General features: G+C 43.3%; 1 protein-coding gene across 5 annotated transcripts in view; it reads left to right on the top strand.

Moving 5' to 3' along the window:
- The window catches only part of LOC135545452 (neuroblast differentiation-associated protein AHNAK-like), a 62,040-nt gene extending 39,270 nt beyond the window's left edge, over positions 1-22,770 (top strand). For 2 of the 5 annotated variants that reach the window (XM_064973076.1, XM_064973077.1), the window contains exons 4-7: positions 308-465; positions 657-886; positions 1,377-17,877; positions 17,925-22,770. In XM_064973076.1, coding sequence (XP_064829148.1) covers positions 309-465; positions 657-886; positions 1,377-17,877; positions 17,925-21,571 — 20,535 coding nt within the window. In that variant the 5' untranslated portion in view covers position 308 and the 3' untranslated portion in view covers positions 21,572-22,770. The remainder of the gene's footprint in view (positions 1-307; positions 466-656; positions 887-1,376; positions 17,878-17,924) is intronic. The other 3 variants (XM_064973078.1, XM_064973080.1, XM_064973079.1) reach the window with 3 other exon arrangements.
- The last annotated feature ends 1,697 nt before the right edge of the window (positions 22,771-24,467 follow it).

Below are 24,467 nucleotides of genomic sequence, written 5' to 3'. Positions count from 1 at the left end.
CTCTCTCCCCCTTCTCTCTCCCCCCTCCCCCTCTCCCCCTCTCTCTCTCCCTGCCTTCCCCCCTTATCTCTCCCCCTCTCTCTCCCCCTCCCCCTCTATCTCTCTCCCTGCCTTCTCTCTCCCCCTCTCCCTCTCTCTCCCCCACCCTCTCTCTCTCCCTCTCCCCCCCACCTTCTCTCCCCCTCTCTCTCCCTGCCTTCTCTCTCCCCCAGCCCATGAACTAACTTAATGTTGTTGTTCTTCAAAGCATCTTTGAGATTCTTCTTGTAATTGAAAAAGCCCTATTGAACATATATCGTTATTAAAGGATGGCTGAAGAGGAGGAAACCAGGGAGGTGCTCTTCTCTGACTGGTCGGGTCCAGAGAAACAGGGAATGACCCTCGAGCAGTCAGGCGAAGGAGAGATCTATGTCAAAGAGGTGAAAATGGAGTCGCCTGCTGGACGCACTGGAAGAGTACACGAGGGTATGTAACGGAGTTAGCATTGCTCTTCTGTAAGTTATTCATTAACTTCATTCATTTCTACAGTTACTTAAGCTCCTGATATCTTATAATTGATGTAAGTTGATATACAGTAAGATTTGTTTGATCTACCAGGGAGGTGCTCTACGGATTTTAACATGGTATCAATGTTCTCTTGTGTCCATCCCCTAAAGGTGATCAAATTGTGGGTGCCACCATCTATTTTGACAACATGAGTTCCGAGGAGACAGCGGAGCTCCTCAAGACCTTAAACAAACACAAGGTTGGACTGAAACTACAGAACAAGGACAAGTCACCATGCCGCTCCCCCATGGGCACTCTGTCACCCAGCCGATCCCCCATGGGCACTCTGTCGTATGAAGGGAAGGGAAGGTTTGGAGGCTCCAGTCAAGGCAGTATCCTGGTATGTAGCTATGTTTACTGTGCAAGCAATTGTAAGTGTATTTACTTGTGTGATGGTGATGGCAAAGATTGGACTTTTACAGGATTTTAATAAACTTTTCAGGAGCTTTTACGTGAACACCAGGATTGGGGTAAATTCTATTTCGCTTACAGTCAATTCAGGAAGTACAATGGAATTCCAATTATCTTCAATGGTTTTATAACGAGGAACATTTAGAATTGTAATTAGAATTATGTTTACCTTTCGGGAATTCACTGGAATTGAAATTGAATTGAACCCCAACTCTAGTGAACACAGACTTCTTGAAAACAAACTATACACATATCTTCTTAAATATACTCACTTCCCTATCGAATGTTCATACTGTATATTTTCAACAATAGTATTATTACCTAATGTAATACATTTAATATTATTATTATCATTATTATTAATGTATTATTATTTATTTACTGTGATTACTGATTTCACCTTGTTTTGACGAGAACAGAGCGGGGACGATGAAGATTACAAGAGAATATATTCCAAGAAGATTAAGCCCCGACTGAAGTCTGAGGATCTGGCGGACGGCGTGGACGTCCGTACGGAGCGCCACAGCAGCACCAGCACCGACGGCAGCACGATCACCACCGTCACCCGGCGCATCACTACCTACTCTGTAGACATGCCAGGGGGCGTGGACGAGCAGCTTGAGCTCACCGGGCCAGAGTTCAAAGGGAACCGATATGAGCAGTCAGAAGGGGGCAGCTCGACTCAAATACGAGTTTTACATGGAAGCGGAAGCTCTTCAGGTGTAGGAGGTGGATTGGAGGGGGGTGATTTTGAACTAGGAGGTGATGGTGTTTCCTTCACTGGGCCGGATGTAACTAGCTCTTCTGAGAAGCACTGGAGCACTGGAGGGGTGAAGACCACCACTGTAACGAGGGAGATAGAGGGGGGAGATGGTGGAGCAGCAGGGATCAGATTCAAAGGACCGAGCTTTGGAATGTCGGGGGTGAAGGGTCAGCGAGAGTTCGGCCTCTATAGAGGGGGTCAGCAGGGCGACGGGAGCTTTCAGGTTTCAGGTGACTCAGCTGACTACCAGGCAGGATCAGTCACTGTCACGGCACCTGAAAAAACAACAAATATTTCATCCAGCTCCATATCAATGGGTAAAGGGGAGGTGAGAGGAGTAGACGTTCATTTGCCTGGTAGAGGCAGTGCAGACTGGCAGGGGAGGGTCGGAGGCTCAGTACCTGGAATAACCATTAGTGATCAACAGGTGAGAGGGTCTGGGAGCGTAGGTCACTCCAGAGGCAACCAGGGTGGAGTTTCCTTACCCAGCATGCCAGGCATTGATGCAGGGTTGAATGGAGGGAAGATATCAACAGACATAAGAGCGCAAACACTTGACATCAATACGGGCATAAAGGAGTCTGGCTCAGTGAAAACGTCTGTAAAAGGAACATTGGTAAAAGGAACAACCATTGAAAATGAAAGCAAACTTAAAGGTGGCATCAAAATGCCATCATTTGGACTGAACATTGCAGGTACAGAAAGCGATAGAGATGTGAAACTACCGAAGGTGAAGGGTAGTGGGGATGTTTCGGTTCCCGGGGTAGATGGAGATGTATCAGGCCCATCCATGAATGTTAAAGCAGGGAAACAGATAGGTGGTTTTGATATCAAAGCACCTAAAGTAGACATTAGGGTTTCAGGTGTTGATGTTCATGATCCAGAAAGAGGTTTCAAGATACCCAAAGTAAAGATGCCATCATTTGGAATCAAAGGATCGGGACGTGAGGGTCCTGATGTCGATGTCAACCTACCAAAAACTGACATAGACATCAAGCCTCCCAAAGTAGAAATTAAAGGTCCAGAACTTGACATTGAAGGCCCAGATGGTAAAATGAAAGGGTCAAAATTCAAGATGCCGACAACATCAGGACCAAACATCTCAATGCCTGATGTTGACTTCAACCTGAAAGGTCCAAAGATGAAAGGAGATTTTGATGTGTCAGGGCCCAAGATAGAAGGAGACCTCAAAGCACCCAAAGTAGACATAGAGGGCCCAGATCTTGACATTGAAGGTTCAGGAGGATTTAAGATGCCAAAGATGAAGATGCCATCATTTGGATTCAAAGGTCCTAAATTGGAGGGTCCAGATGTTGATGTTAACCTGCCAACAGCTGATATAGACATCAAAGCGCCCAAAGTGGATATTAAAGGTCCAGAACTTGACATTGAAGGTTCAGGAGGATTTAAGATGCCAAAGATGAAGATGCCTTCATTTGGAATCAAAGGACCCAAACTGGAGGGTCCAGATGTTGATGTCAAACTACCTAAAGGTGACATTGAAATAAAGGGACCCAACGTTGACATCAAAGGTCCAGAACTGGACATTGAAGGCCCCGATGGAAAAATCAAGGGCCCACAATTCAAGATGCCTTCCATATCAGGACCAAAGATCTCAATGCCTGACATGGACATCAATCTTAAAGGGCCAAAGACGAAGGGTGATGTGAATGTGTCAATGCCAAAGATAAAAGGAGATATAACAGCGCCCAAAGTAGACATTGAAGGTCCAGATGTTGACATTGAAGGTTCAGGAGGATTTAAGATACCAAAGATGAAGATGCCATCATTTGGATACAAAGGTCCTAAATTGGAGGGTCCAGATGTTGATGTTAACCTACCAAAAGCTGATATTGACATCAAAGCGCCCAAAGTGGACATTAAAGGTCCAGAACTTGACATTGAAGGCTCTGATGGTAAAATCAAAGGGCCGAAACTCAAGATGCCATCAATATCAGGACCAAAGATCTCCATGCCTGATATGGACTTCAATCTGAAAGGTCCCAAGATGAAGGGAGATGTTGATATGTCAGGAGAACTTAAAGCACCCAAAGTAGACATTGAAGGTCCAGATCTTGACATTGAAGGTCCAGATGGAAAAATCAAAGGGCCAAAATTCAAGATGCCATCAATTTCAGGACCGAAGATCTCCATGCCTGATGTGGACTTCAATCTGAAAGGTCCAAAGATGAAGGGAGATTTCGATGTGTCAGGGCCCAAAATAGAAGGAGACCTCAAAGCACCCAAAGTAGACATAGAGGGCCCAGATCTTGACATTGAAGGTTCAGGAGGATTTAAGATGCCAAAGATGAAGATGCCATCATTTGGATTCAAAGGTCCTAAATTGGAGGGTCCAGATGTTGATGTTAACCTGCCAACAGCTGATATAGACATCAAAGCGCCCAAAGTGGATATTAAAGGTCCAGAACTTGACATTGAAGGTTCAGGAGGATTTAAGATGCCAAAGATGAAGATGCCGTCTTTTGGATTCAAAGGTCCTAAATTGGAGGGTCCAGATGTTGATGTTAACCTACCAAAAGCTGATATAGACATCAAAGCGCCCAAAGTGGACATTAAAGGTCCAGAACTTGACATTGAAGGCCCTGATGATAAAATCAAAGGGCCGAAATTCAAGATGCCGTCAATGTCAGGACCAAATATCTCCATGCCTGATGTGGACTTCAACCTGAAAGGTCCCAAGATGAAGGGAGATGTTGATATGTCAGGAGAACTTAAAGAACCCAAAGTAGACATTGAAAGTCCAGATCTTGAAATTGAAGGTCCAGATGGAAAAATCAAAGGGCCAAAGTTCAAGATGCCATCAATTTCAGGACCGAAGATCTCCATGCCTGATGTGGACTTCAATCTGAAAGGTCCAAAGATGAAGGGAGATTTCGATGTGTCAGGGCCCAAAATAGAAGGAGACCTCAAAGCACCCAAAGTAGACATAGAGGGCCCAGATCTTGACATTGAAGGTTCAGGAGGATTTAAGATGCCAAAGATGAAGATGCCATCATTTGGATTCAAAGGTCCTAAATTGGAGGGTCCAGATGTTGATGTTAACCTGCCAACAGCTGATATAGACATCAAAGCGCCCAAAGTGGACATTAAAGGTCCAGAACTTGACATTGAAGGCCCTGATGGTAAAATCAAAGGGCCGAAATTCAAGATGCCGTCAATGTCAGGACCAAAGATCTCCATGCCTGATGTGGATTTCAACCTAAAAGGTCCCAAGATGAAGGGAGATTTCGACGTGTCAGGGCCCAAGATAGAAGGAGACCTCAAAGCACCCAAAGTAGACATAGAGGGGCCAGATCTTGACATTGAAGGTTCCGGAGGATTTAAGATGCCAAAGATGAAGATGCCATCATTTGGATTCAAAGGTCCTAAATTGGAGGGTCCAGATGTTGATGTTAACCTGCCAACAGCTGATATAGACATCAAAGTGCCCAAAGTGGACATTAAAGGTCCAGAACTTGACATTGAAGGCCCTGATGGTAAAATCAAAGGGCCAAAATTCAAGATGCCATCAATATCAGGACCAAAGATCTCCATGCCTGATATGGACTTCAATCTGAAAGGTCCCAAGATGAAGGGAGATGTTGATATGTCAGGAGAACTTAAAGCACCCAAAGTAAACATTGAAGGTCCAGATCTTGACATTGAAGGTCCAGATGGAAAAATCAAAGGGCCAAAATTCAAGATGCCATCAATTTCAGGACCGAAGATCTCCATGCCTGATGTGGACTTCAATCTGAAAGGTCCAAAGATGAAGGGAGATGTCGATGTGTCAGGGCCCAAGATAGAAGGAGACCTCAAAGCACCCAAAGTAGACATAGAGGGGCCAGATCTTGACATTGAAGGTTCAGGAGGATTTAAGATGCCAAAGATGAAGATGCCATCATTTGGATTCAAAGGTCCTAAATTGGAGGGTCCAGATGTTGATGTTAACCTGCAAAAAGCTGATATAGACATCAAAGCGCCCAAAGTGGACATTAAAGGTCCAGAACTTGACATTGAAGGTTCAGGAGGATTTAAGATGCCAAAGATGAAGATGCCATCATTTGGATTCAAAGGTCCTAAATTGGAGGGTCCAGATGTTGATGTTAACCTGCCAACAGCTGATATAGACATCAAAGCGCCCAAAGTGGACATTAAAGGTCCAGAACTTGACATTGAAGGCCCTGATGGTAAAATCAAAGGGCCGAAATTCAAGATGCCGTCAATGTCAGGACCAAAGATCTCCATGCCTGATGTGGACTTCAACCTGAAAGGTCCCAAGATGAAGGGAGATGTTGATATGTCAGGAGAACTTAAAGCACCCAAAGTTGACATTGAAGGTCCAGAACTTGACATTGAAGGTCCAGATGGAAAAATCAAAGGGCCAAAATTCAAGATGCCATCAATTTCAGGACCGAAGATCTCCATGCCTGTGGTGGATATCAACCTAAAAGGTCCAAAGATGAAGGGAGATTTCGATGTGTCAGGGCCCAAAATAGAAGGAGACCTCAAAGCACCCAAATTAGACATAGAGGGCCCAGATCTTGACATTGAAGGTTCAGGAGGATTTAAGATGCCAAAGATGAAGATGCCTTCATTTGGATTCAAAGGTCCTAAATTGGAGGGTCCAGATGTTGATGTTAACCTGCCAACAGCTGATATAGACATCAAAGCGCCCAAAGTGGACATTAAAGGTCCAGAACTTGACATTGAAGGCCCTGATGGAAAAATCAAAGGGCCGAAATTCAAGATGCCATCAATATCAGGACCAAAGATCTCCATGCCTGATGTGGACTTCAACCTGAAAGGTCCCAAGATGAAGGGAGATGTTGATATGTCAGGAGAACTTAAAGCACCCAAAGTTGACATTGAAGGTCCAGATCTTGACATTGAAGGTCCAGATGGAAAAATCAAAGGGCCAAAATTCAAGATGCCATCAATTTCAGGACCAAAGATCTCCATGCCTGATGTGGACTTCAATCTGAAAGGTCCAAAGATGAAGGGAGATTTCGATGTGTCAGGGCCCAAAATAGAAGGAGACCTCAAAGCACCCAAATTAGACATAGAGGGCCCAGATCTTGACATTGAAGGTTCAGGAGGATTTAAGATGCCAAAGATGAAGATGCCATCATTTGGATTCAAAGGTCCTAAATTGGAGGGTCCAGATGTTGATGTTAACCTGCCAACAGCTGATATAGACATCAAAGCGCCCAAAGTGGACATTAAAGGTCCAGAACTTGACATTGAAGGCCCTGATGGTAAAATCAAAGGGCCGAAATTCAAGATGCCGTCAATGTCAGGACCAAAGATCTCCATGCCTGATGTGGATTTCAACCTAAAAGGTCCCAAGATGAAGGGAGATTTCGACGTGTCAGGGCCCAAGATAGAAGGAGACCTCAAAGCACCCAAAGTAGACATAGAGGGGCCAGATCTTGACATTGAAGGTTCCGGAGGATTTAAGATGCCAAAGATGAAGATGCCATCATTTGGATTCAAAGGTCCTAAATTGGAGGGTCCAGATGTTGATGTTAACCTGCCAACAGCTGATATAGACATCAAAGTGCCCAAAGTGGACATTAAAGGTCCAGAACTTGACATTGAAGGCCCTGATGGTAAAATCAAAGGGCCAAAATTCAAGATGCCATCAATATCAGGACCAAAGATCTCCATGCCTGATATGGACTTCAATCTGAAAGGTCCCAAGATGAAGGGAGATGTTGATATGTCAGGAGAACTTAAAGCACCCAAAGTAGACATTGAAGGTCCAGATCTTGACATTGAAGGTCCAGATGGAAAAATCAAAGGGCCAAAATTCAAGATGCCATCAATTTCAGGACCGAAGATCTCCATGCCTGATGTGGACTTCAATCTGAAAGGTCCAAAGATGAAGGGAGATGTCGATGTGTCAGGGCCCAAGATAGAAGGAGACCTCAAAGCACCCAAAGTAGACATAGAGGGGCCAGATCTTGACATTGAAGGTTCAGGAGGATTTAAGATGCCAAAGATGAAGATGCCATCATTTGGATTCAAAGGTCCTAAATTGGAGGGTCCAGATGTTGATGTTAACCTGCAAAAAGCTGATATAGACATCAAAGCGCCCAAAGTGGACATTAAAGGTCCAGAACTTGACATTGAAGGTTCAGGAGGATTTAAGATGCCAAAGATGAAGATGCCGTCTTTTGGATTCAAAGGTCCTAAATTGGAGGGTCCAGATGTTGATGTTAACCTACCAAAAGCTGATATAGACATCAAAGCGCCCAAAGTGGACATTAAAGGTCCAGAACTTGACATTGAAGGCCCTGATGGTAAAATCAAAGGGCCGAAATTCAAGATGCCATCAATATCAGGACCAAAGATCTCCATGCCTGATGTGGACTTCAACCTGAAAGGTCCCAAGATGAAGGGAGATGTTGATATGTCAGGAGAACTTAAAGCACCCAAAGTTGACATTGAAGGTCCAGATCTTGACATTGAAGGTCCAGATGGAAAAATCAAAGGGCCAAAATTCAAGATGCCATCAATTTCAGGACCAAAGATCTCCATGCCTGATGTGGATTTCAACCTAAAAGGTCCCAAGATGAAGGGAGATTTCGACGTGTCAGGGCCCAAGATAGAAGGAGACCTCAAAGCACCCAAAGTAGACATAGAGGGGCCAGATCTTGACATTGAAGGTTCCGGAGGATTTAAGATGCCAAAGATGAAGATGCCATCATTTGGATTCAAAGGTCCTAAATTGGAGGGTCCAGATGTTGATGTTAACCTGCCAACAGCTGATATAGACATCAAAGTGCCCAAAGTGGACATTAAAGGTCCAGAACTTGACATTGAAGGCCCTGATGGTAAAATCAAAGGGCCAAAATTCAAGATGCCATCAATATCAGGACCAAAGATCTCCATGCCTGATATGGACTTCAATCTGAAAGGTCCCAAGATGAAGGGAGATGTTGATATGTCAGGAGAACTTAAAGCACCCAAAGTAGACATTGAAGGTCCAGATCTTGACATTGAAGGTCCAGATGGAAAAATCAAAGGGCCAAAATTCAAGATGCCATCAATTTCAGGACCGAAGATCTCCATGCCTGATGTGGACTTCAATCTGAAAGGTCCAAAGATGAAGGGAGATGTCGATGTGTCAGGGCCCAAGATAGAAGGAGACCTCAAAGCACCCAAAGTAGACATAGAGGGGCCAGATCTTGACATTGAAGGTTCAGGAGGATTTAAGATGCCAAAGATGAAGATGCCATCATTTGGATTCAAAGGTCCTAAATTGGAGGGTCCAGATGTTGATGTTAACCTGCAAAAAGCTGATTTAGACATCAAAGCGCCCAAAGTGGACATTAAAGGTCCAGAACTTGACATTGAAGGTTCAGGAGGATTTAAGATGCCAAAGATGAAGATGCCGTCTTTTGGATTCAAAGGTCCTAAATTGGAGGGTCCAGATGTTGATGTTAACCTACCAAAAGCTGATATAGACATCAAAGCGCCCAAAGTGGACATTAAAGGTCCAGAACTTGACATTGAAGGCCCTGATGGTAAAATCAAAGGGCCGAAATTCAAGATGCCGTCAATGTCAGGACCAAAGATCTCCATGCCTGATGTGGACTTCAACCTGAAAGGTCCCAAGATGAAGGGAGATGTTGATATGTCAGGAGAACTTAAAGCACCCCAAGTTGACATTGAAGGTCCAGAACTTGACATTGAAGGTCCAGATGGAAAAATCAAAGGGCCAAAATTCAAGATGCCATCAATTTCAGGACCGAAGATCTCCATGCCTGTGGTGGATTTCAACCTAAAAGGTCCAAAGATGAAGGGAGATTTCGATGTGTCAGGGCCCAAAATAGAAGGAGACCTCAAAGCACCCAAATTAGACATAGAGGGCCCAGATCTTGACATTGAAGGTTCAGGAGGATTTAAGATGCCAAAGATGAAGATGCCTTCATTTGGATTCAAAGGTCCTAAATTGGAGGGTCCAGATGTTGATGTTAACCTGCCAACAGTTGATATAGACATCAAAGCGCCCAAAGTGGACATTAAAGGTCCAGAACTTGACATTGAAGGCCCTGATGGTAAAATCAAAGGGCCGAAATTCAAGATGCCATCAATATCAGGACCAAAGATCTCCATGCCTGATGTGGACTTCAACCTGAAAGGTCCCAAGATGAAGGGAGATGTTGATATGTCAGGAGAACTTAAAGCACCCAAAGTTGACATTGAAGGTCCAGATCTTGACATTGAAGGTCCAGATGGAAAAATCAAAGGGCCAAAATTCAAGATGCCATCAATTTCAGGACCAAAGATCTCCATGCCTGATGTGGACTTCAATCTGAAAGGTCCAAAGATGAAGGGAGATTTCGATGTGTCAGGGCCCAAAATAGAAGGAGACCTCAAAGCACCCAAATTAGACATAGAGGGCCCAGATCTTGACATTGATGGTTCAGGAGGATTTAAGATGCCAAAGATGAAGATGCCATCATTTGGATTCAAAGGTCCTAAATTGGAGGGTCCAGATGTTGATGTTAACCTGCCAACAGCTGATATAGACATCAAAGCGCCCAAAGTGGACATTAAAGGTCCAGAACTTGACATTGAAGGCCCTGATGGTAAAATCAAAGGGCCGAAATTCAAGATGCCGTCAATGTCAGGACCAAAGATCTCCATGCCTGATGTGGATTTCAACCTAAAAGGTCCCAAGATGAAGGGAGATTTCGACGTGTCAGGGCCCAAGATAGAAGGAGACCTCAAAGCACCCAAAGTAGACATAGAGGGTCCAGATCTTGACATTGAAGGTTCCGGAGGATTTAAGATGCCAAAGATGAAGATGCCATCATTTGGATTCAAAGGTCCTAAATTGGAGGGTCCAGATGTTGATGTTAACCTGCCAACAGCTGATATAGACATCAAAGTGCCCAAAGTGGACATTAAAGGTCCAGAACTTGACATTGAAGGCCCTGATGGTAAAATCAAAGGGCCAAAATTCAAGATGCCATCAATATCAGGACCAAAGATCTCCATGCCTGATATGGACTTCAATCTGAAAGGTCCCAAGATGAAGGGAGATGTTGATATGTCAGGAGAACTTAAAGCACCCAAAGTAGACATTGAAGGTCCAGATCTTGACATTGAAGGCCCAGATGGAAAAATCAAAGGGCCAAAATTCAAGATGCCATCAATTTCAGGACCGAAGATCTCCATGCCTGATGTGGACTTCAATCTGAAAGGTCCAAAGATGAAGGGAGATGTCGATGTGTCAGGGCCCAAGATAGAAGGAGACCTCAAAGCACCCAAAGTAGACATAGAGGGCCCAGATCTTGACATTGAAGGTTCAGGAGGATTTAAGATGCCAAAGATGAAGATGCCATCATTTGGATTCAAAGGTCCTAAATTGGAGGGTCCAGATGTTGATGTTAACCTGCCAACTGCTGATATAGACATCAAAGCGCCCAAAGTGGACATTAAAGGTCCAGAACTTGACATTGAAGGTTCAGGAGGATTTAAGATGCCAAAGATGAAGATGCCGTCTTTTGGATTCAAAGGTCCTAAATTGGAGGGTCCAGATGTTGATGTTAACCTACCAAAAGCTGATATAGACATCAAAGCGCCCAAAGTGGACATTAAAGGTCCAGAACTTGACATTGAAGGCCCTGATGGTAAAATCAAAGGGCCGAAATTCAAGATGCCATCAATATCAGGACCAAAGATCTCCATGCCTGATGTGGACTTCAACCTGAAAGGTCCCAAGATGAAGGGAGATGTTGATATGTCAGGAGAACTTAAAGCACCCAAAGTAGACATTGAAGGTCCAGATCTTGACATTGAAGGTCCAGATGGAAAAATCAAAGGGCCAAAATTCAAGATGCCATCAATTTCAGGACCGAAGATCTCCATGCCTGATGTGGACTTCAATCTGAAAGGTCCAAAGATGAAGGGAGATGTCGATGTGTCAGGGCCCAAGATAGAAGGAGACCTCAAAGCACCCAAAGTAGACATAGAGGTGCCAGATCTTGACATTGAAGGTTCAGGAGGATTTAAGATGCCAAAGATGAAGATGCCATCATTTGGATTCAAAGGTCCTAAATTGGAGGGTCCAGATGTTGATGTTAACCTGCAAAAAGCTGATATAGACATCAAAGCGCCCAAAGTGGACATTAAAGGTCCAGAACTTGACATTGAAGGTTCAGGAGGATTTAAGATGCCAAAGATGAAGATGCCGTCTTTTGGATTCAAAGGTCCTAAATTGGAGGGTCCAGATGTTGATGTTAACCTACCAACAGCTGATATAGACATCAAAGCGCCCAAAGTGGACATTAAAGGTCCAGAACTTGACATTGAAGGCCCTGATGGTAAAATCAAAGGGCCGAAATTCAAGATGCCGTCAATGTCAGGACCGAAGATCTCCATGCCTGACGTGGACTTCAACCTGAAAGGTCCCAAGATGAAGGGAGATGTTGATATGTCAGGAGAACTTAAAGCACCCCAAGTTGACATTGAAGGTCCAGATCTTGACATTGAAGGTCCAGATGGAAAAATCAAAGGGCCAAAATTCAAGATGCCATCAATTTCAGGACCAAAGATCTCCATGCCTGATGTGGACTTCAATCTGAAAGGTCCAAAGATGAAGGGAGATTTTGATGTGTCAGGGCCCAAGATAGAAGGAGACCTCAAAGCACCCAAATTAGACATAGAGGGCCCAGATCTTGACATTGAAGGTTCAGGAGGATTTAAGATGCCAAAGATGAAGATGCCTTCATTTGGATTCAAAGGTCCTAAATTGGAGGGTCCAGATGTTGATGTTAACCTGCCAACAGCTGATATAGACATCAAAGTGCCCAAAGTGGACATTAAAGGTCCAGAACTTGACATTGAAGGCCCTGATGGTAAAATCAAAGGGCCGAAATTCAAGATGCCATCAATGTCAGGACCAAAGATCTCCATGCCTGATGTGGATTTCAACCTAAAAGGTCCCAAGATGAAGGGAGATTTCGACGTGTCAGGGCCCAAGATAGAAGGAGACCTCAAAGCACCCAAAGTAGACATAGAGGGGCCAGATCTTGACATTGAAGGTTCAGGAGGATTTAAGATGCCAAAGATGAAGATGCCATCATTTGGATTCAAAGGTCCTAAATTGGAGGGTCCAGATGTTGATGTTAACCTGCCAACAGCTGATATAGACATCAAAGCGCCCAAAGTGGACATTAAAGGTCCAGAACTTGACATTGAAGGTTCAGGAGGATTTAAGATGCCAAAGATGAAGATGCCGTCTTTTGGATTCAAAGGTCCTAAATTGGAGGGTCCAGATGTTGATGTTAACCTGCCAACAGCTGATATAGACATCAAAGCGCCCAAAGTGGACATTAAAGTTCCAGAACTTGACATTGAAGGCCCTGATGGTAAAATCAAAGGGCCGAAATTCAAGATGCCGTCAATGTCAGGACCAAAGATCTCCATGCCTGATGTGGATTTCAACCTAAAAGGTCCCAAGATGAAGGGAGATTTCGACGTGTCAGGGCCCAAGATAGAAGGAGACCTCAAAGCACCCAAAGTAGACATAGAGGGTCCAGATCTTGACATTGAAGGTTCAGGAGGATTTAAGATGCCAAAGATGAAGATGCCATCATTTGGATTCAAAGGTCCTAAATTGGAGGGTCCAGATGTTGATGTTAACCTGCCAACAGCTGATATAGACATCAAAGTGCCCAAAGTGGACATTAAAGGTCCAGAACTTGACATTGAAGGCCCTGATGGTAAAATCAAAGGGCCAAAATTCAAGATGCCATCAATATCAGGACCAAAGATCTCCATGCCTGATATGGACTTCAATCTGAAAGGTCCCAAGATGAAGGGAGATGTTGATATGTCAGGAGAACTTAAAGCACCCAAAGTAGACATTGAAGGTCCAGATCTTGACATTGAAGGCCCAGATGGAAAAATCAAAGGGCCAAAATTCAAGATGCCATCAATTTCAGGACCGAAGATCTCCATGCCTGATGTGGACTTCAATCTGAAAGGTCCAAAGATGAAGGGAGATGTCGATGTGTCAGGGCCCAAGATAGAAGGAGACCTCAAAGCACCCAAAGTAGACATAGAGGGCCCAGATCTTGACATTGAAGGTTCAGGAGGATTTAAGATGCCAAAGATGAAGATGCCATCATTTGGATTCAAAGGTCCTAAATTGGAGGGTCCAGATGTTGATGTTAACCTGCCAACTGCTGATATAGACATCAAAGCGCCCAAAGTGGACATTAAAGGTCCAGAACTTGACATTGAAGGCCCTGATGGTAAAATCAAAGGGCCGAAATTCAAGATGCCATCAATATCAGGACCAAAGATCTCCATGCCTGATGTGGACTTCAATCTGAAAGGTCCCAAGATGAAGGGAGATGTTGATATGTCAGGAGAACTTAAAGCACCCAAAGTAGACATTGAAGGTCCAGATCTTGACATTGAAGGTCCAGATGGAAAAATCAAAGGGCCAAAATTCAAGATGCCATCAATTTCAGGACCGAAGATCTCCATGCCCGATGTGGACTTCAATCTGAAAGGTCCAAAAATGAAGGGAGACGTGGACATGTCTGTGCCAATGATTGAAGGTGACCTGAAAGCACCCAAGGTTGATATTGAAGTTCCAGATGTTGACATTGAAGGTTCAGGAGGATTTAAGATGCCAAAGATGAAGATGCCCTCCATTTCTGGCCCCAAAATGTCGATGCCTGATATTGATTTCAATCTCAAAGGGCCAAAGTTCAAGGGGGGAGTTGAGGGAGAAATCAGTACACCCAAAGCTGAATTTGATGGATTGGATGTCTCAATTGAGAGTCCTGACATTACACCAAAGAAGTCTAAGTTCAAAATGCCAAAGTTTGGATTCGGAGGGCCAAAAGTCAAGTCTCCTGAGGTTGATGTAAATCTAGCAAAAGTAGATATTAATGTCAAAGGACCGAAAGGTAGTGTGTCAGACCTTGAGCTTGATGTTGGGGCTACCAGCCCTAAGGCCAAAGGATCCAAATTCAAAATGCCAAAATTTGGATTCAGAAGCCCGAAAGTAGAGATACCAGATATAGATATTAACATACCTAAATCTGATGTCGGCATTAAGGGACCCAGTGTTGACATTAATGTTCCGGAAATTGACATTGAATGCCCTGATGGCAAAATCAAGGGCCCAAAATTCAAGATGCCATCAATATCAGGACCAAAGATCTCTATGCCTGATATGGACTTTGACCTGAAAGGTCCAAAGATGAAGGGAGATGTGGACTTGTCTGTGCCAATGATTGAAGGAGAACTCAAAGCACCCAAAGTAGACATTGAAGGTCCAGATGTTGACATTGAAGGTTCAGGAGGATTTAAGATGCCAAAGATGAAGATGCCATCATTTGGATTCAAAGGACCCAAACTGGAGGGGCCAGATGTTGATATCAACCTTCCTAAAGCTGACATTGATATTAAGGGGCCCAACGTTGACATCAAAGGTCCAGAACTGGACATTGAAGGCCCAGATGGTAAAATCAAAGGTCCGAAATTCAAGATGCCTTCCATATCAGGACCAAAGATCTCCATGCCTGATGTGGACTTCAACCTGAAAGGTCCAAAGATGAAGGGAGATGTTGATATGTCAGGAGACCTCAAAGCCCCCAAAGTAGACATTAAAGGTCCAGATGTTGACATCGAAGGTTCAGGAGGATTTAAGATGCCAAAGATGAAAATGCCATCCTTTGGATTCAAAGGACCTAACCTGGAGGGTCCGGATGTCGATCTCAACCTACCTAAAGCTGACATTAATGTTGAAGGTCCAGAAATTGACATTGAAGGGTATGATGGTAAAATCAGAGGGCCAAAATTCAAGATGCCTTCAATGTCAGGACCAAAGGTATCAATGCCAGATATGGATTTCAACCTGAAAGGTCCAAAGGTAAAGGGAGATTTTGATGTGTCAGTCCCCAAGATCGAAGGAGACCTCAAAGCACCCAAAGTAGACATTGAAGGTCCAGATGTTGACATTGAAGGTTCAGGAGGATTTAAGATGCCAAAGATGAAGATGCCATCATTTGGATTCAAAGGACCCAAACTGGAGGGGCCAGATGTTGATATCAACCTTCCTAAAGCTGACATTGATATTAAGGGGCCCAACGTTGACATCAAAGGTCCAGAACTGGACATTGAAGGCCCAGATGGTAAAATCAAAGGTCCGAAATTCAAGATGCCTTCCATATCAGGACCAAAGATCTCCATGCCTGATGTGGACTTCAACCTGAAAGGTCCAAAGATGAAGGGAGATGTTGATATGTCAGGAGACCTCAAAGCACCCAAAGTAGACATTAAAGGTCCAGATGTTGACATCGAAGGTTCAGGAGGATTTAAGATGCCAAAGATGAAAATGCCATCCTTTGGATTCAAAGGACCTAACCTGGAGGGTCCGGATGTCGATCTCAACCTACCTAAAGCTGACATTAATGTTGAAGGTCCAGAAATTGACATTGAAGGGTATGATGGTAAAATCAGAGGGCCAAAATTCAAGATGCCTTCAATGTCAGGATCAAAGGTATCAATGCCAGATATGGATTTCAACCTGAAAGGTCCAAAGGTAAAGGGAGATTTTGATGTGTCAGTCCCCAAGATCGAAGGAGACCTCAAAGCACCCAAAGTAGACATTGAAGGTCCAGATGTTGACATTGAAGGTTCAGGAGGATTTAAGATGCCAAAGATGAAGATGCCATCATTTGGATTCAAAGGACCCAAACTGGAGGGGCCAGATGTTGATATCAACCTTCCTAAAGCTGACATTGATATTAAGGGGCCCAACGTTGACATCAAAGGTCCAGAACTGGACATTGAAGGCCCAGATGGTAAAATCAAAGGTCCGAAATTCAAGATGCCTTCCATATCAGGACCAAAGATCTCCATGCCTGATGTGGACTTCAACCTGAAAGGTCCAAAGATGAAGGGAGATGTTGATATGTCAGGAGACCTCAAAGCACCCAAAGTAGACATTAAAGGTCCAGATGTTGACATCGAAGGTTCAGGAGGATTTAAGATGCCAAAGATGAAAATGCCATCCTTTGGATTCAAAGGACCTAACCTGGAGGGTCCGGATGTCGATCTCAACCTACCTAAAGCTGACATTAATGTTGAAGGTCCAGAAATTGACATTGAAGGGTATGATGGTAAAATCAGAGGGCCAAAATTCAAGATGCCTTCAATGTCAGGACCAAAGGTATCAATGCCAGATATGGATTTCAACCTGAAAGGTCCAAAGGTAAAGGGAGATTTTGATGTGTCAGTCCCCAAGATCGAAGGAGACCTCAAAGCACCCAAAGTAGACATTGAAGGTCCAGATGTTGACATTGAAGGTTCAGGAGGATTTAAGATGCCAAAGATGAAGATGCCATCATTTGGATTCAAAGGACCCAAACTGGAGGGGCCAGATGTTGATATCAACCTTCCTAAAGCTGACATTGATATTAAGGGGCCCAACGTTGACATCAAAGGTCCAGAACTGGACATTGAAGGCCCAGATGGTAAAATCAAAGGTCCGAAATTCAAGATGCCTTCCATATCAGGACCAAAGATCTCCATGCCTGATGTGGACTTCAACCTGAAAGGTCCAAAGATGAAGGGAGATGTTGATATGTCAGGAGACCTCAAAGCACCCAAAGTAGACATTAAAGGTCCAGATGTTGACATCGAAGGTTCAGGAGGATTTAAGATGCCAAAGATGAAAATGCCATCCTTTGGATTCAAAGGACCTAACCTGGAGGGTCCGGATGTCGATCTCAACCTACCTAAAGCTGACATTAATGTTGAAGGTCCAGAAATTGACATTGAAGGGTATGATGGTAAAATCAGAGGGCCAAAATTCAAGATGCCTTCAATGTCAGGACCAAAGGTATCAATGCCAGATATGGATTTCAACCTGAAAGGTCCAAAGGTAAAGGGAGATTTTGATGTGTCAGTCCCCAAGATCGAAGGAGACCTCAAAGCACCCAAAGTAGACATTGAAGGTCCAGATGTTGACATTGAAGGTTCAGGAGGATTTAAGATGCCAAAGATGAAGATGCCATCATTTGGATTCAAAGGACCCAAACTGGAGGGGCCAGATGTTGATATCAACCTTCCTAAAGCTGACATTGATATTAAGGGGCCCAACGTTGACATCAAAGGTCTAAAGCTGACATTGATATTAAGGGGCCCAACGTTGACATCAAAGGTCCAGAACTGGACATTGAAGGCCCAGATGGTAAAATCAAAGGTCCGAAATTCAAGATGCCTTCCATATCAGGACCAAAGATCTCCATGCCTGATGTGGACTTCAACCTGAAAGGTCCAAAGATGAAGGGAGATGTTGATATGTCAGGAGACCTCAAAGCACCCAAAGTAGACATTAAAGGTCCAGATGTTGACATCGAAGGTTCAGGAGGATTTAAGATGCCAAAGATGAAAATGCCATCCTTTGGATTCAAAGGACCTAACCTGGAGGGTCCGGATGTCGATCTCAACCTACCTAAAGCTGACATTAATGTTGAAGGTCCAGAAATTGACATTGAAGGGTATGATGGTAAAATCAGAGGGCCAAAATTCAAGATGCCTTCAATGTCAGGACCAAAGGTATCAATGCCAGATATGGATTTCAACCTGAAAGGTCCAAAGGTAAAGGGAGATTTTGATGTGTCAGTCCCCAAGATCGAAGGAGACCTCAAAGCACCCAAAGTAGACATTGAAGGTCCAGATGTTGACATTGAAGGTTCAGGAGGATTTAAGATGCCAAAGATGAAGATGCCATCATTTGGATTCAAAGGACCCAAACTGGAGGGGCCAGATGTTGATATCAACCTTCCTAAAGCTGACATTGATATTAAGGGGCCCAACGTTGACATCAAAGGTCCAGAACTGGACATTGAAGGCCCAGATGGTAAAATCAAAGGTCCGAAATTCAAGATGCCTTCCATATCAGGACCAAAGATCTCCATGCCTGATGTGGACTTCAACCTGAAAGGTCCAAAGATGAAGGGAGATGTTGATATGTCAGGAGACCTCAAAGCACCCAAAGTAGACATTAAAGGTCCAGATGTTGACATCGAAGGTTCAGGAGGATTTAAGATGCCAAAGATGAAAATGCCATCCTTTGGATTCAAAGGACCTAACCTGGAGGGTCCGGATGTCGATCTCAACCTACCTAAAGCTGACATTAATGTTGAAGGTCCAGAAATTGACATTGAAGGGTATGATGGTAAAATCAGAGGGCCAAAATTCAAGATGCCTTCAATGTCAGGACCAAAGGTATCAATGCCAGATATGGATTTCAACCTGAAAGGTCCAAAGGTAAAGGGAGATTTTGATGTGTCAGTCCCCAAGATCGAAGGAGACCTCAAAGCACCCAAAGTAGACATTGAAGGTCCAGATGTTGACATTGAAGGTTCAGGAGGATTTAAGATGCCAAAGATGAAGATGCCATCATTTGGATTCAAAGGACCCAAACTGGAGGGGCCAGATGTTGATATCAACCTTCCTAAAGCTGATATTGATATTAAGGGGCCCAACGTTGACATCAAAGGTCCAGAACTGGACATTGAAGGCCCAGATGGTAAAATCAAAGGTCCGAAATTCAAGATGCCTTCCATATCAGGACCAAAGATCTCCATGCCTGATGTGGACTTCAACCTGAAAGGTCCAAAGATGAAGGGAGATGTTGATATGTCAGGAGACCTCAAAGCCCCCAAAGTAGACATTAAAGGTCCAGATGTTGACATCGAAGGTTCAGGAGGATTTAAGATGCCAAAGATGAAAATGCCATCCTTTGGATTCAAAGGACCTAACCTGGAGGGTCCGGATGTCGATCTCAACCTACCTAAAGCTGACATTAATGTTGAAGGTCCAGAAATTGACATTGAAGGGTATGATGGTAAAATCAGAGGGCCAAAATTCAAGATGCCTTCAATGTCAGGACCAAAGGTATCAATGCCAGATATGGATTTCAACCTGAAAGGTCCAAAGGTAAAGGGAGATTTTGATGTGTCAGTCCCCAAGATCGAAGGAGACTTCAAAGCACCCAAAGTAGACATTGAAGGTCCAGATGTTGACATTGAAGGTTCAGGAGGATTTAAGATGCCAAAGATGAAGATGCCATCATTTGGATTTAGAGGACCTAAACTGGAGGGTCCAGATGTGGATCTTAACCTACCTCAAGCTGATATTGACATCATGGTACCTAGTGTTGACATTTCACGTACAGATCTCGACATCAGAGGTCCTGATGCAAAGTTGTCAGGTGGTTCCCTTGATATGGGAAGTCCCAGTTTCAGTTTTGAAAAACCAGACATCAAGTTTCCAAAGTTCAAAGGTCCCATGTTTGGTATTAAGTCCCCAGAAGTTCAAGGTCCTGAACTGAATATTTCTCACAGAACGATTGATGTGAAAGCACCTGAGGTTGACCTTAACCTTGGGGATGCAAATATCAAAGGACCTAAATTCAATGCACCAAAGATCCATATGGGAGGAAAGAGCCCCAAATTAGATGTTCATTTGCCAGAGGTTGACAGTAGTCTAGAAGCCCCTGATGTTGAGGTTCATGTCAAAGGAAAGAAAGGCAAATTCAAACTACCCAAAATCAAAGGGAAAGCAAAGAAACCTGATGTCGATATTGACCTTGAAACATCAGGTGTAGATTTAGATGTTGACTCTCCTGAGCTTCACCTGAAAGGAGCAAAAGTAAAGAAACCCTTCTTTGGAAAACTTCATTTCCCCGATGTGGAATTTGATGTAAAATCTTCCAAAGTTAAAGGTGACTTGTCATCTGGGAGCCTACAAGCCAACATTGGGGGTCCAGATGTAAACGTGGAAGTTCCAGATGTAAAAACTAAGTCTAACATGAAATTTCCAGGGATGAAAATCAAAGGGCCCCAGGTAAATGTCCCTGATGTTGACGTAAATGTGAACGGGCAAAATCTGAAAGGAGAGGCAAGCCTCTCAGGAGGTTTTAAAGGTCCTAAGACAGATATCGGAGGAGGAGTAGAAGTAGACTCAAATGTTTCAGGATTCAGTGGACTACATTTCCCAGAGGGACACGTATCATTCCCCAAAATCAGTGTTCCGAAGTACCATGGACCAGAGATGGGAGTAGATGTTGATGCAGGGTTAGAAGCAGGGTTAGCAGTGGGGGGTGAGAAGGTTGATGTGCAGACTCCTTCGGTTATTGGTAGAGTTAGTTCTCCGAGCCTGGAGTTGCACGGCCCAGACGTGAAGAACAGTGGTGGTAAAGTGAATGTGAAGATGCCAAGGTTCGGTTTTGGCAAGTCAAAAGCAAAGGGAGGTAGTGCAGCGGATATTAGCTTTCAGGGGCCGGATGCAGAACTGGGAGCCGGTGGTAGTGGCGGCGTTAAGGGCTCCAAAGAGTTGAGTTTAAGTCATGGGGAGTTAGTAAGTGGCAAGTTGTCTGTAGAGGGAGGATCTGGGCATAGTGTGTCCCCTAAGAGCAAGTCAGCCTCACTGGATCTTTTTAAGAAATCAAGGCATCGGTCTTCCTCTGTGGCGAGTGACGAGGGAGATCTGGCTGTGTCTTCCCCCTCAAGTCACTTAAGTGCCGAGGTTTGCGACATCTCTGTTGATGTTGGGGGGGCCAAGGTGAAAGGAAAGAAGAGCAAGTCAAAGTTTGGCACCTTTGGTGGTTTTGGCTCAAAGTCGACGGGCGCATATGAAGTGACACTGGGTGAAGATAATGAAGAGAGAGTAGAGGGAAGTGGTGGTGTATCTCTCCCCTCTAAAAAGTCGAGAATCGCCTCGTCTTCCAGCAGCGACAGTGGGTCTAGAGGTGGTTTCCATTTCCCAAAACTTGACTTTTCCATGTCACCAAAGAAATGAATGAATTGTTGAGGCTAATTATAAACTCTCTCGTATACTACCCAATTATCTTCTCCATATACACAACAGCCCTATCTGCTCAAGAATTTAAAACTTGACAGATGAGTTCACATCTCATCTCAATGTAACATTACGTGTGTTTTTTTCCCGTAGGACTTTCTCCACACATTTGACTTATTACATGACATTGTTCAGACTTCAATTTAACTGTAAATAAGATGAATCTGTATTGTAATATTAAGTATTGTCTTTTGTACATAGTCAAAATTTATTGAGCATTAAATCTCACCAAATTCATACCAATAGTGCCTCACATGTTTAGTCCCATTGTTGTATTGCATTCTGTTAAAATGCATTTTGTCAAGATTAGGTATTTTTATATCCAGGGTTCTATTGCACAAAAAATAGTATAGATTCAATTGTTATTTTTAAGAAAAGTATGTTTGTACACACAGACACACAGCAAAAAAACAACAACCTCAATAAATACTTTTCGTTTTTTATGTATGAAATGATTTACTTTTGTTTTTGAAACTTTGGATATGTAATTGTTGCAGAAGCTTATTTACTCAACTTAAAGCCGTCCCTGTCTACCAATGCAGTTAGAGAACATAATTGCAAATAAAAACAATGTTTCTGTTTACTAATAAATTATATTTACTGTTGTTATTCATCTTTGAGAGAGAGCAGGCATTTTTTTATATATTTTTTTACATCCAATTTGATTATTACAATTCGTCCCTTTTCGCGTCAAAACCTTTAATTTGAATTCTGCTCAAATGCCAAAATGGAAGATGCACTTTGAAAAATAGTACATCATATGCTGAAGAATCCATTTGCATTTTTGTACAATCAAGATATTTTAAAATGTAAAGAAGCAAATCATGACATCTCTCTCTCTCTCTCTCTCTCTCTCTCTCTCTCTCACCATCTCTCTATTTCTCTCCCTCACTGTCTCACTTAATGCAAGTCTCTGGTGTTTGCTTACACTAAAGAAAATGTATGACTATCATGAATAAAGAGTCATGCTATATTTGTACCTGTATAGCAAAATAAATATCTGCAAAGTTAATAACAGAGAAAGAAAGCAAAAAAATGTAATTTACTTTTATTTGATGGAGTTGTTAATTGATTTGAGTCTATTGTGTCTCATGTGTTTCATTCTGCAAAATAAATCAAATAAATGGTTAACATACCAATTGTCCCTGATTTTATTTTATATCACCGTCTTTATCATCCCCACCCCATTATTTAACAATGTCACGTCCTGATCTATTTCACCTGTCCCTGTGATTGTCTCCACCCCCTCCAGGTGTTACCCCAGTGTATTTATCCCTGTGTTTCCTGTCTCTCTGTACCAGTGTATTTATCCCTGTGATTCCTGTCTCTCTGTACCAGTGTATTTATCCCTGTGTTTCCTGTCTCTCTGTACCAGTGTATTTATCTCTGTGTTTCCTGTCTCTATGTACCAGTGTATTTATCCCTGTGATTCCTGTCTCTCTGTACCAGTGTATTTATCCCTGTGTTTCCTGTCTCTCTGTACCAGTGTATTTATCTCTGTGTTTCCTGTCTCTATGTACCAGTGTATTTATCCCTGTGTTTCCTGTCTCTATGTACCAGTGTATTTATCTCTGTGTTTCCTGTCTCTCTGTACCAGTGTATTTATCTCTGTGTTTCCTGTCTCTATGTACCAGTGTATTTATCCCTGTGATTCCTGTCTCTCTGTACCAGTGTATTTATCTCTGTGTTTCCTGTCTCTATGTACCAGTGTATTTATCCCTGTGTTTCCTGTCTCTCTGTACCAGTGTATTTATCTCTGTGTTTCCTGTCTCTCTGTACCAGTGTATTTATCCCTGTGATTCCTGTCTCTCTGTACCAGTGTATTTATCCCTGTGTTTCCTGTCTCTCTGTACCAGTGTATTTATCTCTGTGTTTCCTGTCTCTATGTACCAGTGTATTTATCCCTGTGATTCCTGTCTCTCTGTACCAGTGTATTTATCCCTGTGTTTCCTGTCTCTCTGTTCCAGTGTATTTATCTCTGTGTTTCCTGTCTCTCTGTACCAGTGTATTTATCCCTGTGATTCCTGTCTCTCTGTACCAGTGTATTTATCTCTGTGTTTCCTGTCTCTCTGTACCAGTGTATTTATCCCTGTGATTCCTGTCTCTCTGTACCAGTGTATTTATCTCTGTGTTTCCTGTCTCTCTGTACCAGTGTATTTATCCCTGTGATTCCTGTCTCTCTGTACCAGTGTATTTATCTCTGTGTTTCCTGTCTCTCTGTACCAGTGTATTTATCCCTGTGTTTCCTGTCTCTCTGTACCAGTGTATTTATCCCTGTGATTCCTGTCTCTCTGTACCAGTGTATTTATCTCTGTGTTTCCTGTCTCTCTGTACCAGTGTATTTATCCCTGTGTTTCCTGTCTCTCTGTGACAGTGTATTTATCTCTGTGATTCCTGTCTCTCTGTGCCAGTGTATTTATCTCTGTGTTTCCTGTCTCTCTGTACCAGTGTATTTATCCCTGTGTTTCCTGTCTCTCTGTGCCAGTGTATTTATCTCTGTGATTCCTGTCTCTCTGTACCAGTGTATTTATCTCTGTGTTTCCTGTCTCTCTGTGACAGTGTATTTATCTCTGTGTTTCCTGTCTCTCTGTGCCAGTGTATTTATCTCTGTGATTCCTGTCTCTCTGTGACAGTGTATTTATCTCTGTGTTTCCTGTCTCTCTGTACCAGTGTATTTATCCCTGTGTTTCCTGTCTCTCTGTGACAGTGTATTTATCTCTGTGATTCCTGTCTCTCTGTGCCAGTTTGTCTTGTATGTTAGTCAAGTCAGCCAGTGTGTTTGTCCCATACTCCTTTTGCTATTCTCTTTTTGATAGTCTTCCCGGTTTTGACCCCT

This window comes from Oncorhynchus masou, chromosome 9 (genome assembly GCF_036934945.1).
Source record: "Oncorhynchus masou masou isolate Uvic2021 chromosome 9, UVic_Omas_1.1, whole genome shotgun sequence".
Classification (NCBI taxonomy): Eukaryota; Metazoa; Chordata; class Actinopteri; order Salmoniformes; family Salmonidae; genus Oncorhynchus; species Oncorhynchus masou.
Note: the sequence above shows the minus strand (reverse complement) of the source record. Positions and strands in the feature narration are given on the sequence as shown.